The sequence below is a fragment of the Tamandua tetradactyla genome, chromosome 11 (genome assembly GCF_023851605.1).
Source record: "Tamandua tetradactyla isolate mTamTet1 chromosome 11, mTamTet1.pri, whole genome shotgun sequence".
NCBI classification, from domain to species: domain Eukaryota; kingdom Metazoa; phylum Chordata; class Mammalia; order Pilosa; family Myrmecophagidae; genus Tamandua; species Tamandua tetradactyla.
In genome coordinates, this window is record NC_135337.1 from 36,045,217 (window position 1) to 36,063,263 (window position 18,047).

General features: G+C 33.5%; 1 protein-coding gene across 3 annotated transcripts in view; it reads right to left on the minus strand.

Moving 5' to 3' along the window:
- PKN2 (protein kinase N2) overlaps nucleotides 1–18,047 on the minus strand; it is a 158,265-nt gene that overhangs the window by 78,417 nt on the left and 61,801 nt on the right. For all 3 annotated transcript variants that reach the window (XM_077120365.1, XM_077120364.1, XM_077120363.1), the window contains one exon: nucleotides 12,558–12,858. In XM_077120365.1, coding sequence (XP_076976480.1) covers nucleotides 12,558–12,858 — 301 coding nt within the window. The remainder of the gene's footprint in view (nucleotides 1–12,557; nucleotides 12,859–18,047) is intronic.

The window sequence follows — 18,047 nt, forward strand, 5'->3', positions numbered from 1 at the left end:
TGGGCTAAGGATGTAACAGCTCAAAAAACACATATTCAAATGACCATTTAGCCTATGAAAAAATGCCTAACATCATAGGAAGATGCAAATTAAAACCATAATGAAATATCACTATAAAACCAGAATGGTGAACATTAACTTCCTAAAACTGACAATACCAAATGTTGGCAAGCATGTAAACTGCAAGTCTCATCCACTGTTGGTGGAAGTATAAAAATGGTACAACCACTCTGGCAAATGACTGGCAGTTTCTAAAAAAGTTAGAAACTACTCTGACTTAGAAATTCCAGTCCTAGGGATACACTCAAGAGTAATGAATGCATATGTCCCCATATGAAAGACTTCTACAGAAATGTTCATAGCTAAATTTCTCATAACAGCTCCAAATTGAAAACAATTCAGCGTGCGGCAACAACAGAATGAATAAACTGTGGTATATTCAAACAACGGAAAGAAACATTACTCAGCAATACAAAATAATTCACTAAATTGATAAACACATGATTAATCTCAAAACATGAGTTAAGTGGAAGAAGTCAGATGTAAGAGTACACGCTCTATGATACCATTCGTATGAACTAAAAATTGGGTCAAACTAATCTACAGTGAGAGAAATCAAATCAGAATATTAATGATTGCCTGGGGTGGGGGGGGAGGGCAGCTGTTGACTAGAAAGGGATATGAGACAGCTTTTTACCAGGAATAGAAATAGGTGAGATTATGAGGGTCTATACATTTGTCAAAATTCACTGGTGCATTTTATAAATGTAAATTATACCTCAAAAATTACTCATATGGGTGGTGCAATGGTGGCTCAGTGGCAGAATTCTCCCGCCATGCCAAAGACCCAGGTTTGTTTCCCGGAGTCTGCTTATGCAAAAAAAAAGAAAAGAAATTACTCATAGAATGAAAAAACATGAATAGGAATCTGTAGCTAATATGGTAAGGCATTGGGCAATGGTGGCAGAGGGAATAGCATATGCTAAGGCAGAGGGACTTGAAAAAGCAAGAAGGAATTGGAAAACTAAGTAACTGACTAATAATAGAAGAACATGAGTGGCAGGACTAGTAATGAAAGTGTACTGTGAGTAGCAGAAGTTGAAGTAATGGGCAAATGCCAGACTATATGAAAGGCATCTCTGACATGCTACAAATTTGTATTGTATTTTGTAGGGAATAGAAAGTCACTGAAATGTTTTAAGTAAGAATATGACATGACCAAATCTGATACCAGGAAAACATAATGGTAGCAGTACTTAGGTTAGACTGGAAAAATACTGGACTTGTAGGTAGGTTTTGATACTAAGGAAAAAGTAAAGACAGATTTGAGATCTATTTTAGAGGTAGAATCTATAAAGCATGGTGACTTACTAACTTTGAAGGGTAAAGGCATTTAAAACAGAGGGACATACCTATAGCAAAGTATTATTTTTAGTTATGGGTTACTGGGGTCATGCCACTAGCAGAACAGATAAAACAGGAAAAGAATGAGAGGTAGTGTTCCAGGAAAGAAAAGTTCAATTTTAGACACGATGAGAGGTAAAGCCCATAAGACATTGAGGTAATATCCATAAGAGAGACTATAAATTATCAGACGAAGCCCAGAAAGACATCTTGGCTTGAGATATAGCTTTGGGGGTACCAGAAAATAGAAGGTAGTTAAAATCCCTCTAGGGATAAGACCTCCCAAGGCCAGAATAAAGAGTAAAAATTGAACTTGTTAGCAGTTTCTCAAAAATGTGTAGAACAAAGATGTGTTGTTTCTGGTGCTTATAGTATTTTTTCTAAAATCACAAACTGAGGAGTTGGCTTCCAAAATAAATTAGAGTTTTAGGACATGAAAGTAATCCAGAGCAGGGTTCCTGACAACTTAAGGTACAGACTTAACCTGGCTCTTTGATACTCGGGGGTTAGGAATGTGGTTGCCCTTGGATCTTTGCTTCCCAAACCCGGGAAAGCTTTCTCAGTCATTACTTACATTCATACAGGTATTTCGTGTTCAGAATTAGATGAGCATGGATGCCTCATACTTGGTCCTTTCCTCATACTTGACCTTGTTCACAAACACCCTATAAGGGATACATATAGTCTATCTTCCTTATTCTATAAATGAGAAAAACAAGGCCTAAAGGGGTTGAGGGCAATATACAGCAACTGTATACCTATATTCTGGTACAGCTGGGATGAAATATCCAATTATATAACCTTTGGTTATTATTTTATATCAAGTTGACTCCCTATACTTAATATTCATAATGTGGTACTTGTACTACTCAATGTCTGCTTATGGAAAAAGGCTATTTTCTGTATTAAAAATTTAAGAGGAAATATAGTTTAAGTATACCTAGCCAAATCTAAATTAATCAAGATAATATTATGCTGAAGTACTAGTTCATGATTCACCTATCACAATCTTCATCTGTAAGACTCTTGTTTATTGGTTATTACTCATCAACATTTCAGTTTTCACTGGGTATTTTAAAAATAAACTGCTACACCATGCCCTGATCATGATGGTGCAAAGACACTTCAGGGTTCTATTCCCCTACAGAAGCTTTGAACAAGCAGCAAGACCTGGCAGAAACTTCTTTACTCAAAGTTCCAGAAAACAGTTAAAGGCCAGTAGTAACAGTATGAGCATCAATTCGAGAAAAAGTTCACTTTAAAGTGGCCCCTACCTCATCCCCTTACTGGCTCAACACAGAGCTGATCCATGATTCCAGTGTGGATCCCTGGTTCCTGTTCCAGAAGGAGCAGAATAACCTTTGTACACATACTGAGAGCATCTATGACTGACCCAATCTGTCTGGTGGTGGCCTGAGGGAACTTACTTTGCCTGTAGAAGGCAGCACATAGAGCTCTTCTACAGAGCACTGTGCAAGAACAGTCAAGTGATTGGTGCAAGGGACTGCTGGGTGTAGGAAAGAACTAGTACAATTTCTTGAAAAATGATGAAACTGTTTCCTAGGGAAGAGGGGACATTTGTATGCGTGTAAATAGGGGAATTCCCAGGGCCAAACATCCATACCCAAGACAAGAGGAATGCACAGAAAGGACCAGGGAGGTCCACAGGCTTTGGATTGGAGCTATTCTCCAAACTGATTGCAAGGATAAGCCCTGTAAGAAAGCACTGTACAACAGATCAATCTGCAAAGATTGGGAAAGGTTTTTCTTTTCTCTCTCCTTTTTAAAAATTGTTAGCATTAGACATTCAAGAAAAGCTCTGTCATAACACAAGCTGGATACAAGCATAATAAACAGATGCCTTACAGTCTAAATTCCTGTAACAAAACACTAAAATATCAAAATGTCTGTTTCAACAAAAGATTACAAAACATACAAAGAAAAAAGAAGTGATGGTCCAGGCAAAGGACAAGATTAAAGCATCAGGAACTATCAATAAGGAAGATCAGACGTCGGACATTCCAAACAAAGACTAAAAATAATGGTCCTGAAAAATTGTATAATTACATGGCTTTTGCAATGTGGCCGTGTGATTGTGAAAACTTTGTGTCTGAGGCTCCTTTTGTCCGGGAAACAGAAAGATGAATAAAAAAATAAAGAAAATAAATAAATAAATAAACAATACAAGGGATTGGGGTAAAAAAAAAATTGGGTAGATTGAAATACTGGTGGCTGGTGAGAAGCAGAGGTGAGCAGTATGGGACATATGAGGGGTTTTTTGTTTCTTTCTTTTTCTGGAGTGATGCAGGTGTTCTGGGAGTGATCATGGTGATGAATACAAACTATACGATGATGTGAGCCACTGATTGTATATTATGGATAGACTATATGTGTGTGAGGATTTCTCATTAAAAATATTTTTTTAAAAAATGGTCCTGAATATGTTCAAAGAGCTTAAAAATGAGGTAAACACAGACAAAGTAAAGGAATTAAGGAAAACAATAGATGAACACAAAGACTATCAATAGGCAGATGGAAATTATGAAAATGAACCAAAAGTGCTAAAGACCACAGCAACAGAAATTAAAAATTTCCTAAAGTGGTTGAAGATTGGGGTTGGCAGATGAGGAATCAGTGAACTTGAAGATAAGACATTCATCTAGTCAGTAGCAAAAAGATGAAAGAATGAAGAAAAGTGAAATGAGCCCGAGAACCTATGGGACACCACTGTATATCTGTGAGAGTCCCAGGAGGAGAAGAGAGAAAGGGAGAGAGAAAATATTCAAAGAAACAATGGCTGATTATTTACCATATTTAATGAAAGACATGAATAGACACAAAGACACTCAACAAACTTAAAACAGGATAAACCCAAATATACCTACACTGTGACATATTATAATCAAATTGTTGAATGCCAAAGATAGAGAAAATTCTCCAAGAGAGAAACAGCGCTTCACATACAAGGGAGCCTCAATGAGATATTGATTTCCCACTGGAAACCACGGAGACAAGAAGGCAGAAGGAAGACATACTTAAAGTGTTGAAAGCAGAAAAACAGCCAGCAATAATTCTGTATCCAGCAAAACTGTCTTTCAAAAATGGGTGAGGAATTAAGATATTCCCAGATAAATAAGGCTGAGGCACTTTGTCACCATGACAGTGGCCCTACAAGAGATTCTAAAGTAAGTTCTGCGAGTTGAAAAGAAAGGATACTAAACAAATAACTGAAGCGATATGAAGAAATAAAGATCTTTGGTAAAGACAATGACATGGGTAAATATAAATACCAGTACTATTGTATTTCTGATTTGCAACTCCACTTTTTTTATTTCCTACAAGACCTAAAGGGTAAATACATAAAATGTAATGACAAATCAATGGTTTGGAACTCATAATTTGTAATCTGTGACAAGACCTAACAAAGGTGGAAGGACAGAGGGGTATAGGAACACAGTTTATACATGCTCCTAAAGTTAAGTTGGTATCAAAGAACAAGACTTTTATAGATTAAAGATTTAAATTTAAGCCTCATGGTAGCCACAAAGAAAATAACAGAGAATATGCAAATTCATAGAGAAAGCAGAATACAGGTCATCAGGGGTGGGGGCACAAGCAATGGGATATGGTTTCTGTTTGGTGTGAAGGGAAAGTTAAATGCAATATATGATATTAGACGTGATCTAACAATGGAGGAGAAAAAGCTCAAAAGGACATTACTGGGACAAAGAAATATTGGAATATAGCATGCAAGCTTTTATATCAACATTAAATTTCTTGAACTTGATAACTGCACTTAAGGTGATTACATAAGTGAACATCCTATTCACAGGAAATGTACTCAGAAGCACTTTGTATTCAAGGAGTATGATATGTGCAACTTGCTTTCAAATGTTCAGAAAATGATATACGTACAGACAAATATACAGATGATAGATAAGGCAAAGGTGGCAAAATGTTAAGATTGGTGTATTTGGGTTTCTAGGAGGATGGGGGTTGTAGGAGTTCTTGAATGGGATTTTTATTATTTTTACAAGCGTCCTGTAAGTTTGAAATTATTCAAATATAAAAAGTTAAAAACAATCTACTGTTCCAGAATCCTTGCCATGTCTTATAGTTGGGTTCATTGTTGATAATTCCTTCAAAGTCCACATTCCTTGTATAAACAACATATCTTCTTACCTTTTATACCCATTTGGAATCTGCTCAGATTTTAAAGAATGCTCAGTTATCACTAATAGAGCTTTTAGCAGTTATTTTGTGTGCTCTAGGTTGACTTCTGTCAGATATCACTAATGGAAGTAACTTGGCTTAAATATTTTATAATTAGTACTTCTGGTTTAGATTTCTCAAAATACTACAAAAATAGACATAGATAAGATGTGGTTTATATCAATTTTTTGTTTAAGGTGAAACAAGCAACCTAGGCATTAACAGTTTTAGAACTATTTGTATCAGTTATATTACATCTTAACGTTTGATAGCTGCACACTGCGTCTCAGTACATAACTCTGTATCTAGGGCATGCACAACTATTTCATAAATTGTCCCTAGGATAGTACTGCATATTTTTACCTTTCCTCCCTTTTATTATAATAAGGTACATTATTATTAATTATATACCTGTTAACAGTGATTTAAAAATATACTGATTGTTTTAAAAGCTGGAAAGAATGTGGAGCAACTAGAACTCTTATGTACTACTGACGTAAATAAAATTGATACAGCCCCTTTGGAAACATCTGGCAGTTTCCTATAAAGTTAAACATACTCTTAACATACAAGTCAGCAATTCCACTCTTAAAAGGGTTAGTTTCAAAAGTTTACATACTTGTTATGATTCTATTTATATGACATTCTTAAAAACATAAAACTATAGTGATGGAGACAGATCAGTGGTTGCCAGCGGATACGGACTGGGGGAAGGTATGACTACAAAAGACAGCACAAAAGATAATTTGGGGAAAATGGAACTGTTCCTCATCCTGATTATGGTGGTGGTTAGATGAATCTACACATATGTCAAAATTCATGGAGCAGTATACCAAAAAACCCTATTGATTTTACTATATATTAACTTAAAAAGGAAAACATATCATCAAAAAATCAAGTAGTAAGTATCTACAAATCATTATTAATCTTATGATTTTGAAGATGAAAAAACCTAGGTACAGGGGTGTTTAAAGTGATTTTTCTAATGATACTTACTGGCAGTCTTTGCTTAAAAGAGTTCACAGCCTAATTCAAAACATGTTTGTCTCAAAGTCAGAAATTTAATCAGAAATAAGGAATACTAAAAATCACATAATATACTACATTGCAGAATCCACAATTATATTCACTTCACATAATACAATTTCTATGCCACATTTTAGGTAGACTGGACAACAACAAAAAAGGAATTTTCAATTTTATTTACTCAACGAAGGCTTCATAAACTATACTAAGTCACTAATTCACTAAGAAAAAAACTTTCCTCAATATAGCTACATCATCAATACAGATACATCTATTCATTAAGGAGTATAGAATAATTTGCCAAGGTTAATTCCAAAAACCCCAATACTTTTAGATCTATCAATATCAGTTTCTCTTCTGGATAGTATAGATATTAAAGAAAACATTCACAAAATCAATAGGTAAAAGCCAATCTAAGTTTGGTGGGGTTCGAGAAGATGGAAGAGGCACAATAAAAGGAAATAAGATGAGCAGAGAGGGGGTTATACTATTTAAATTATAGCTATAACAATAAAATATAGGAAATGTTCTTATTCTCTTCATTAGGGATGATACATTTAGAGAGTCCAAGGTTCAGGAAACTGGCTCTTTTCCACATATTTTCTTTTGGACTGAAGGTGTCACTAATGCTTGTATTACCAATCCATCTTACAAAAATCCAGCATTTTTTTTTCATACGGTAGATTCAGTTCAGCTAATATCTTCATAATTTTATGAAATTACTATATACCCATAAAACAATTCTTGAATTATACAGAAGGTGAACGGGGAGCTTAGAGTATCATAGATTTAAACAGAATATCAAAAATATCATTCCTATTACTCTTAAGAATATAAAACTGGAACACTTGTATAGCCACATGCAAAAGTATGAAACTAGACCCTTATTTCACACCACATATAAAAATAAACTCAAAATGGATCAAAGACCTATTTGTAAGAGCAAAAACTATAAAACTCTTATGTGAAAACATGGGGAAATATTCATGACTTGGCAATAACACCAAAAGGGCAAGCAACAAACAAACAAAATAGTTCAACTGGATTTCATCAAAATTAAAAACTTTCATGTTTCAAAGGACACCATCAAGAAAGTGAAAAGACAACCCACAGAATGGGAGAAAATATATGTAAATCATATATCTGATAAGGAACTTACAACTAGGATATATATATAAATTCTTGAATTCAATAATAAAGACAAAATCCCAATTTGGAAATGGGCAAAGGATCTGAATATACACTTTTCCAGTGAAGATATACAAATGGACAATAAAAGCACATGAAAAGATCCTGGACATCATTAGTTAGCATGGAAATGCAAATCAAAAGATACGATATCATTCCCCACCCACTAGAATTGCTAGACTCAGAAAGTGATTTAAATGTTGGTGAGGATATAGAGAAATAGGAAACCTCATACACTGCTGGTGCGAATGTAAAATGGTGCAGTCATATTGGAAAATAGACTGGTAGTTCCTCAAAAGACAAAACACAGTTACCACATGAACCAGCAATTCTCCTTCAAGGTATATACCCAAGAGAAATGAAAACCTGTGTCTACACAGAAATTTGTACACAAATGTTTATAGCAGCATTGTTCATAATAGCCAAATGGTAAAAACAACCCAAATTCCATCAGTGAACAAGCGTATAAACAAAAAGCCATACAATAGAATCACACAGACTACTCAGTCAAAAAAAAGGAATGAAGCATTAATATAAATTACAACATGGATGGACTGCGAAAACATGCTAAGTGAAAGAAGCCAGTTTCAAAAGAACACATATTAAATGATTCCACTTATATGAGAGTCCATAATAGGGGAATGTATATAGGCAGAAAGTAATTTATGGTTCCTTGGATGGGGGTGGTGGGTTAGAGGAGAGTAGGGGGTTATAACTGTAGGGTACAATTTGTTGAGGTGATAAAGATGTTCTAAAATTGACTTTGGTGATGACTGTATATATCTGTGAATATATTAAAAACCATTAAATTATACACTTTAAATGGATAAATTATAAATGTGAATTATACCTCAATAAAGCTGATTAAAAAGAAATAAATGGATACATTTACTTTACAAACACCAGTCCCAAATGATCAGATGTTGACACTACATTAGCAACTTTTCAGAAAATTTTATAGTTAATAGAAGCTTTCAAGTTCATCTGATAAAAATCTTTATATTACAAAAGGAAACTAAAGATTACTGTTGCAGAGAGAAATGGAATAAAGACAAGGCCTCCTAATTACTTTTTAAGTAATCATTCACACAATACTGATTTAAATCTTGTCCAATTTTCCTTTAGTCATTCTTTCTGTGTTTATATCCCCAAGATATAACACTTTTTACTAGTAATCTACTCATACTTTAGAAAAGTGAAGGCAAAGCACTGTATCTGGGAAACACAAACCCAATCTAAAATAAATTCATTTTATTTACTCTTAAGTACATAGGGTAAAACATCATGTCTATGGAAAACTGACCTAACACTAATTCTGAACTACCCTCAAAATCTTCTCTATTGTTATTTTTAATGTCAAATCGGTAAGGAAAAAAAATTATTACTAAGTCGTGTGACTGCCATTTGCAAAGAGAATTAATTTTCTGATAAATTCAAATTTTAACCAATTTTTCAACTTCATCCCAAACAAACAGAAGTATTAAGAAGTCACAGTAAAAAAGTTAATATTTGCCCTCCAATTTTTTGAAGTCAGTATTCATAATAGTCAATAAAGAAAGTTTCTGGATTTCTTTATCCTAAAACTTTTATACAAGGCTCTCTTCCTTAAGGTATTAAATGTTAAAAGTGCCACAAGACAAATTATACTTTGGTATTAATTATGAGAACAAAATCAGGTTTTGGTTTGCAGTCTTTTGGAGATAAAATATTTAGAACTAAGTACCTATGTACTTACAAACCTTGAATACAGAAGAATATTGTCCTGCCCTTAGGAGTATACAGTTTAATAAGGGAAATAAACTACAATTCAACATAATAGAACAATGAATGAACAATGTAGCACAGAGAAGATAACTAGAGTCAGGAAGGTACTTACGGATATCAAAATTGGTTTTTGATATGAAATAGGAATTTGACAGTAGGAGATCATATATGAAAATCTTGGAAAGCAAAACTAACTAAAGCGACAGAAAGCAAACCTGTGGATTGCCCAGCACCAAGGATGGAGATTGAAGATTAACTAGGAAAGTATACAAGGCAAGCACAAAAGAAATGCTCTTGCTTATTGATCATAATGATGGTTACCCAGATACATACATGTGTTAGAGTTCATCAAATAGTAACTTAAATTATGTGCCTTTTACTATGTAATGTATCAATATGTTAAATTTTTTAAAAGGGACTAGAGGAAACCAAATGGACTTACTCCTGCATTGTTAAAATTCTTCTATATTACAATCAATCACAAGGTAGTTATTGGTATTCTGTGAGAAGAATGTTTTTTTTCTTAAAAACAGTTTAAATCCCAGTGCTGTTCCTTTAGATCTCTTCTAATGATGTAATGAAAAAAATGTAGTTTGGCAGAGTTCAGCAGAACAGCTATTTCTAAGCTTATATAGTATTGCTAAAAACAGCATTGCCATAATCATATTTCCATTATAATGAAATTTTTTAAAGGGTAAGAAAATACTAGATTAGAAGTTGAAGTTTTTTAAACTAGCTTTGTGATTCTGGGCAAATTAATTTACATGTTTGAGATATTTCAGCTCTAAATAAGAAAGTTGGTTTCTACAATTTCCTTCATTTTTAAGATTAAATTATTCTCACAAGGTTGAAATCCTTACAAAAAAGAGTTTCCAAATGAAATGCCTAAGTCTCAGGTATTGAAAGAATTGCATTAAAACAAGTTTTATCAATGTTTATCAATTTATCACTTATCAGTGAATGCCAAAAGTTTTCTGCAATTTTTGAGACTGTTAATTCAAGATTTTTAGTCATAAAGACAGCATCTCTGCAAGGACAAAACTATTAGATTACATGGGACTGTCACTTTATAACACATTTCATGATTTCATTAGAAAGAGATAAAAAATGAAACAAGTAGTTCACAGGTGGGCCCACTGTCCTCAAAAGGAAGGCAATGGACTTGGGACTCTTAAGTTAACAATCTAAGAAAACTGAAAACCTTCCCAGATGTTATGATACTATGACTTCCAGGAAAAAAATAACTGAATTAGGAAACCTGACAAAGAGGAAAGGTCTCGTTATACATGGGCAAAAAACATTTCTGCACAAATGTGATATAAATTAAAGTACTCAGAAAGAGCAGCAAAGGAAGTTGAGTTATATATATGCATACAAAACACCTCATCAAGGTTTGGAGATTTCCTTTAATAAGTAGTACTACAATGATGCAAAGTTGGGCAATGAGAAGAATTTACTACAGCATGTGAATTCAGATTAATGACTCGAGAGAGTAAGATCAGTTTTGTTCATAAAGAGATAGGTTTAAAACTGTTGGGGTGGTGAAATAACCAGCTGGTTGAAATAATCAACAAGCCATCAAATTGTTAAGCTGTGCCCTCAAACTAGAGTCAATAAAAGTCTCTAACACAGGAATGGTCAAAGAGGTCCTGAGTTTTCAGATCAAGCTACATCTCTATAAGAGGTCCTCCAGTGGCAACAGCAATTTATTATTAGGCCATAACAATTAGAGCTTTGAAAAAAAAACTGCTATCTGTATGCAAATAGCTTTGTTTGAAAAGAGGCACTGAAAACCTTTAATAGATCTTTCAAGAACTATTTGGAATGGATTTATAAATATAGAGGCTTTTGTTATGGAAGGAAAATTTAATAAATAACTGATTTTTAAAAATGTGACATAATATAAACAAAGCTTCCATGATTAATTTATATAAAAATTAAATGGTATTATATATTAACTTCAAAATTACTTCTGAGGTTATAAAAGCTTTATACCTGACCATCTAGTGATCATCACTTAGACTGTAAAATAAATTATGTTCATGCATGTGATAAATTATACACAGCTATTAAAAATAATTAATATGTATCTCCATGCTGATATAAAAAGTACTCCTACTTAGTAAATGGAGAAAATCAAGGCAAAAGACAGTATGCCTAATATAATTTTTTATGTGAAAAGTTTTACAAATGTATGGACAGACAGATGGATATTGGTATGAACACAAAACTTCTCTCAAAGGATATAAAAAAAAAAAACTAGTAATGTTACTTTTAGGGAAAAGGCCTGAAGTGGAGAAAGCAGAGGTTGTTTTTCCATTCTTACTTTCTGTATTGTTGAAAATTTTCCATCAATGAGCATTTGTTAATTGCATTCTTTAAAACGTATGCCCTGAGGATGGTTTATAGGTCTTTCTTTTTTTAACCTTTATATTTTCTAGACCTTTAGGGAAAAAAAAGGAAAGGAAAAGAATATTTGGCTTATTTCTTATCCTACTCCATCTTTTTTCAAAAGCATGCCTGGTAGTTTAGCTGTTAATTCAGTTACTTAGAGTACAAAAAGCAAAAGTCATAGGTTCGAATGCATTGCAAAAATATCCCTTGGTCACAGAATGCATTTTTAACTTTAAGAAGTCATCTAGCAAATTTGTGCTGTTGATCCCAAGGATGAATGAACTAAAAGCATGTGGGTGACTCAATACAAAATATTACTACTGCAAAATAACTCTAATGTCCTACTGATAGAGTAAGAAAGTAAATAGCAGAGTTACTAATCTCTAAGTAAATGATTCAATTTTTATATCCACACACTGTACTTCTGAACAGAATGTAATCGAGATCTTAATCATAAGAGAAAAGTTTCTGAACTTTTAGAAAAATCAAAAGTTACACATCACCAAACTTATTATTTTATAAAATGACACACTTCTTACTAGTATACCATATAAACATCTATACTATACCTGTAACATCTTCTGGATCTGATACAACAATATGTGCATTTAGTTCCTGTAGTTTGTGATGCAATTCTTCTAGCTTTTTATTCGATTTTTTCAAAATGTTGTCTACATAAGTCAAGCTTTTTTTATCTGTTGTGACCTTCCTCAGATTTTCAGCTCCTTCTTTGATTTTCAGTTCTTTCCTTATTTCTCTCTTGATTCGATCCTTGATATCATCCAATTTCTGTTGCACCATTGTGTCTGAAAAGTCTAATTTCTGAATAGCACTCACATTCTCAGAAAATGAAAGACTTCGGGAATCCCCCTAAAGAGAAAGATAAAGGCACAAATATGGGAGTTTAGGAAAGTTAGCTGCTTAGTAATATGCAGCATAAGGACAAAACTGGATTTTCAGCATAAGGTAGTTCCTTATTACATTTAATACGCTCAGTAATAAACTAACCACTTATTTTCTTTATTATAAACATAAAAAATCATAAGTTCAAAAACTTTGCCAACTTACTAAATAGCATTATTTGATAAATAGATTCATATTAAAATACCCTATGACCACAAGTGAGTTAAATGCATTAGGGCTTGGTCGACTATATTCAGGCTTCCATTTATTTATTTCATCACTAACTGAAAATTGATAATTTTGTTGACTCAATACAAAAACATCATTACTAGGACATAATTAGAAGCTACAGTAATATACAGTACAGTTGGTTAACTAAAAATGAAAACCAAATCGGACAAGCACATCTATTTTACATTTAAAACAACCAAACTATATTCTAGCTATTTGTATTAATCCACTATTTTGAACTCCATTTCTATGATACTATGGTTTACATTTTTCAAAATTTGAAATGCAAAAAACTAGACAGAATAGGTACCTTTAAGAAGGGAAACTGAGTTCTCAAAGGATATGGAAAAGAGAGAGACTTACATTTCTTTGAACCCTATGTATGTTTTGAATCACAGACATAATTATTTTAATTTCTTTGAAAATTCAACCTAGCAAAATACGTAAGTTCCATTTAAATTCTTGATGCAAGTACCTTCTGCATCAACTTGTAATCTCTAAAAAATATGAATTGTGCAAAATAGGGAGAAAAGTGAACTAATGGTAGACATGAGATCTAGTCTTGGCTTTGGTACCAATTTACCCTGTGTGTTCAGACACACCATACGACATATAGTTATACACTAAAAATCTGTTCTTAAGGTTTTTAGAACCAAAAACTCCTTTGAAACTCTGATGAAAAGAGAAAAGGAAAAAAAAAACAGAACAAAGAAAAGTTTGCATTATGTACCCAGGTTCCATGGATAGCAATTTAAGAATCCTTGGAATAGTGATATACACTCATCAGCCTTAAAGTTTTGACTTTATGCATAAAGAATGATCTTCTACCTTGGAAAGAATACTGTCTGGGTTTTTCAATATTTATAATGGATTTTAAGTCCTACCATCCATTTATTTTGTTCCCAAAACTTATGAATCTACCTTACTGGCTATCAAAAACACTAGCATATGTGACTATTGTCAATGAATAAAATCCCAAATTCCTGTTGTCTAGCTTCAGCTGAATTGTGACTGATTCAAACAATACTTAGATGAACCAATTAATCGCATTCCTACAGATATTTTTATCTTTATACTCATATCAGAAAATGTCACATATAGACCATTTATGAACATGAATTGCTTTCAAAACTTTAAGCTTTAATATTATGAACTATGTCAGATATTCCGCAAATTTCTTGCTTCATGACACCCTTAGAATCATGGTAATTTTTCCTTGTGCCCCACAGGCCAAAAGAAATACCTAACAGTTTCCTATATTAAGTAGTTAGGTCCAGTAACTTAATACTTATAACAATGAGTACCTATTCGAAATAATACACACAAACTGTTAGAAAAAAGTAGCATTTTTATTTCATTTTTTAATCACCATTGTTACTAATGGATGTGTCTGATTGTTGAGTATTTCATAATTTCCTAAAACTTGGATTCAGATTTTATTGTTTCATTTTATTTTCTGCATGTTATTTGATTTTTCACAGCAACTGCCAAAAACATAGCTTTGCAAAGGGAATGCAGACTGATCTAATATTGAAATTGTAAACTGTCTCCAGTTAGTTCACATGGAGCCCAACAAATGAAGCATGTTTCCACAAAACAAATACATCCTATAGGACCTGAGTTTGCTGAGGTGCCCCAGAGAAGTTTGGGAATAGCTTAGAAACCTGAGTACTAAGATTTAACTATATTAAAAGAAACTAGCATATGAAAACGGCTTCTGTATTTGATGTACATTCTTTGAAGGCTTGTGCCTACATCAATTCCTTTTTCTTTTCAATTTGTTCCCTAAATTCCAATCATATCAAATTATGGAAACTTATTTGAGAAGATATATTCTCTCTGGAGCCACCATGCATGCTAAACCTCTGGGAGAGACCACCTTAGCTTCCTTAACTATTTTTTCCAAATCACCTCTTGACACACTCACCTACTTTGTTGCAAAATCCACCACAACTCTTTCTGAAGAATTTCCTGCCCATGTCCACCCTTAAAATTAAATGCTATTTCTATGTGCTCTAATAGTGTGGATCTTATTTAAATAATTATCCCTTTTCTTATCTGATCACCCAAACACTATGAGTAATTTAAGGGAATGGCCCAGGGCTGGCAGACTTTTTTGTCCATTATATATCTAATATTCTTTTTCAGAATTTAGGAAAAACCTATCATTGCTGAGGAACTCATGTTTCCCTTTTCCTCACAGAGAACTTGTATTCCAGGAAGCTCAAAGGCAAAACTGATATTCAATCATAGCAACCATGCTAGCTCTTATGATTAGCATGTTTGCTTTTTCCTATCTTAATTTTTTAAAACATTTTTTATTGTGAAATGTATACCCAAAAAGGCAGTAATTTCCAAGTACATTTTAACAAGCAGTTACAGAACAGATTTCAAAGTTTGGTATGGGTTGCAGTTTCACGGTCTCAGGTTTTCCCTTCTAGCTGCTCTAAGACACTGGAGACTACAAAAAATATCAATATAATGATTCAGCAGCATATTCATTTGTTAAACCCTATCTTCTGTGCTATAACTCCTCCTTCTCCTTTGATCCTTCTCCCAATCTTTAGTGATATCTGGTCTACGCCCATTTTAACTTTTTCATATTGAAAAGAGGTGTTGACAATGTAAGATAGGGGATGGAACTAACTGATGTTCTTGGAGAGGACACTCCCTCAGGTTTTCAGGACTTATCTGGCTGGGAACATCTGGAGGTTATAGGATTCTGGGAAGTAAACTAAGTATGTGAAACTTTTGTAGAATTTCAGATGGAGGCCTAGGTGTTCTTTAGGGTTAACAGGAATGGTTTTGAATGGGGTTTGGCAACCTGTGACAATCAGAAGCATTTGGCTGAAGCCAGCACATGAGAAGCCTCCAGAATATCCTATCAACTCTCTTTGAACTCTCTTAGCCACTGATATCTTATTTTGTTATATTTCTTTTCCCCCTTTCCATCAGGAAGGTGTTGTTGATCCCAGTGTGAGGCAGACTTTCACCCCTGGATGTCATATCCCACGCAGGGTGGAGGGTCATGATTTTACTTGCAGAGTTGTGCTTAGAGAGAGAGAGAGGCCACATCTGAGCAACAAAAGAGGTTTCCTGCTAGTAACTCTTAGACATAACTACAGGTTGGCTTAGCTTCTTCACCACAGATAAAAGCTTCATAAGAGGAAGCCTCAAGATCAAGGGCTTGGCCTATTGACTTGAGAGTCCCTAATGTTTCGGGCAATTATCAGGAGTTTCCCCATTGGTAAAGTTTAACAGTTCCACATTTTTTCTCCAGTCTCTCAAGGGACTTTGTACATGGGCCTAATTTTTTCTCTTAGTAACCATATTTTACTTTCATTGTTTGTTGTGATGTGGCTCATATACCTTTTGGAAAGGAGAAAAGTATACATACAATATAATTAATTAATAATTGAAGATAAACAAATGCCATCTGACAGCAGATAGAAAAGGTTACACTACTTTCTATTAAAAATTTTAGGTGCAATATTAAGTGTAAAATTTACTGGAAAACATAATTTCCTTGTGTTTGAAATATACTGAAATAAAAATTTTCATCTATGAATTATGTCTCTATCCTAAAAAAAACCAACCATATCCTAAACGCCAGAAATTACTATTACGCAATGAAATAATCTTGACCTAAGTTAAATTAGTCTCAGTAAAACAGCTATTTAACCAGTAAAAAAGTTCAGTGATAACCTTGTTTCAGTAGATTCTGAAACATTAGTATCTGTCTACAACATCTACATTATATTTATGCTGACAATTTTAATCAACAACCATTTTCTACTCTACTTTTTCTATTTTCATGCCTCCCCCGCAGTAAAGGAGATATCCCTTCTCATCTTTTCAAAACAAAGCAGTAAGATCCACTAATGTGCTCAAAAGCTGCAGAGATGAGAAAGACACATGCACACAAAACACACACATACATGACCCAATTCTAAGCAGAATATTATACTCAACAATGTTTAGGATCCTCTACCAACCACCTGTATATAAAAGAAACACAATTTTCCCACCTCTGACCTCTGAAATCACCAGCATAGTCACTCTATTCAAGCTAATCTAACACTTCGCTGTTAACATTCTTTACCACTTGTTTCTTATGCCATATTTCCTTCACTATCAGTCTAAGTCTACTATGACCAAATACTTGCTCAAAAATATTTTAAAAGTCTTCCATGGCTAATCCCACCTACTTTGCAGTGTACTTTAAATTTCTTATCAACTATATCCTTAATACAGTAAATTGAATGGGTCAAATTCAAACACAAGAAAACCACTGATTAATATCATTAAGATCTGTACTAGAACAATCAAGATATATTGTATGATTCAAGTGATCAAACAAAAGAAGGAATTTTTTTAACAAAGATTAAACATTAGTGAATTTTCAAAGGAACCAATACAAATTAAAAACTCATTGGATAGATTAAATGACAGATTAGATAAACCCGAGGAAATTATTCAATTCATCAGAGATAAAAAGATAAAAATTATGAAAAAGAGGAAGCACTGATGATAGAATGAGAAGATCCAAGATTCATCTAATAAGAGCACCACAGTACGAGAATAAAGAAGCTGGGGGAGAGAAACACTATATGAAGAGATAAACAGATGAGAATTTTCCAGAACTGAAGAATGATAATAATCCTTTAACTGGAAGGTCACACCAAATTGCAAATAAGATAAACAAAATTAAAACAACAAAAGCAAACAAAGAGAAAGACATTTTGGCTACAAATCAATGACATTTTTAGTTTGAGAGAAGACTTTCATTAGTAGTAACATAGGTCTAAAATACAGAGAATATATCAAACGTCTACAGAATTTCTGCCTTTATCTTAAAGTTCTCATATATTGCTAAAGCTTTCTCTAAAATTACCAAAAAAACCCCCACCTCACTTAAAATATTA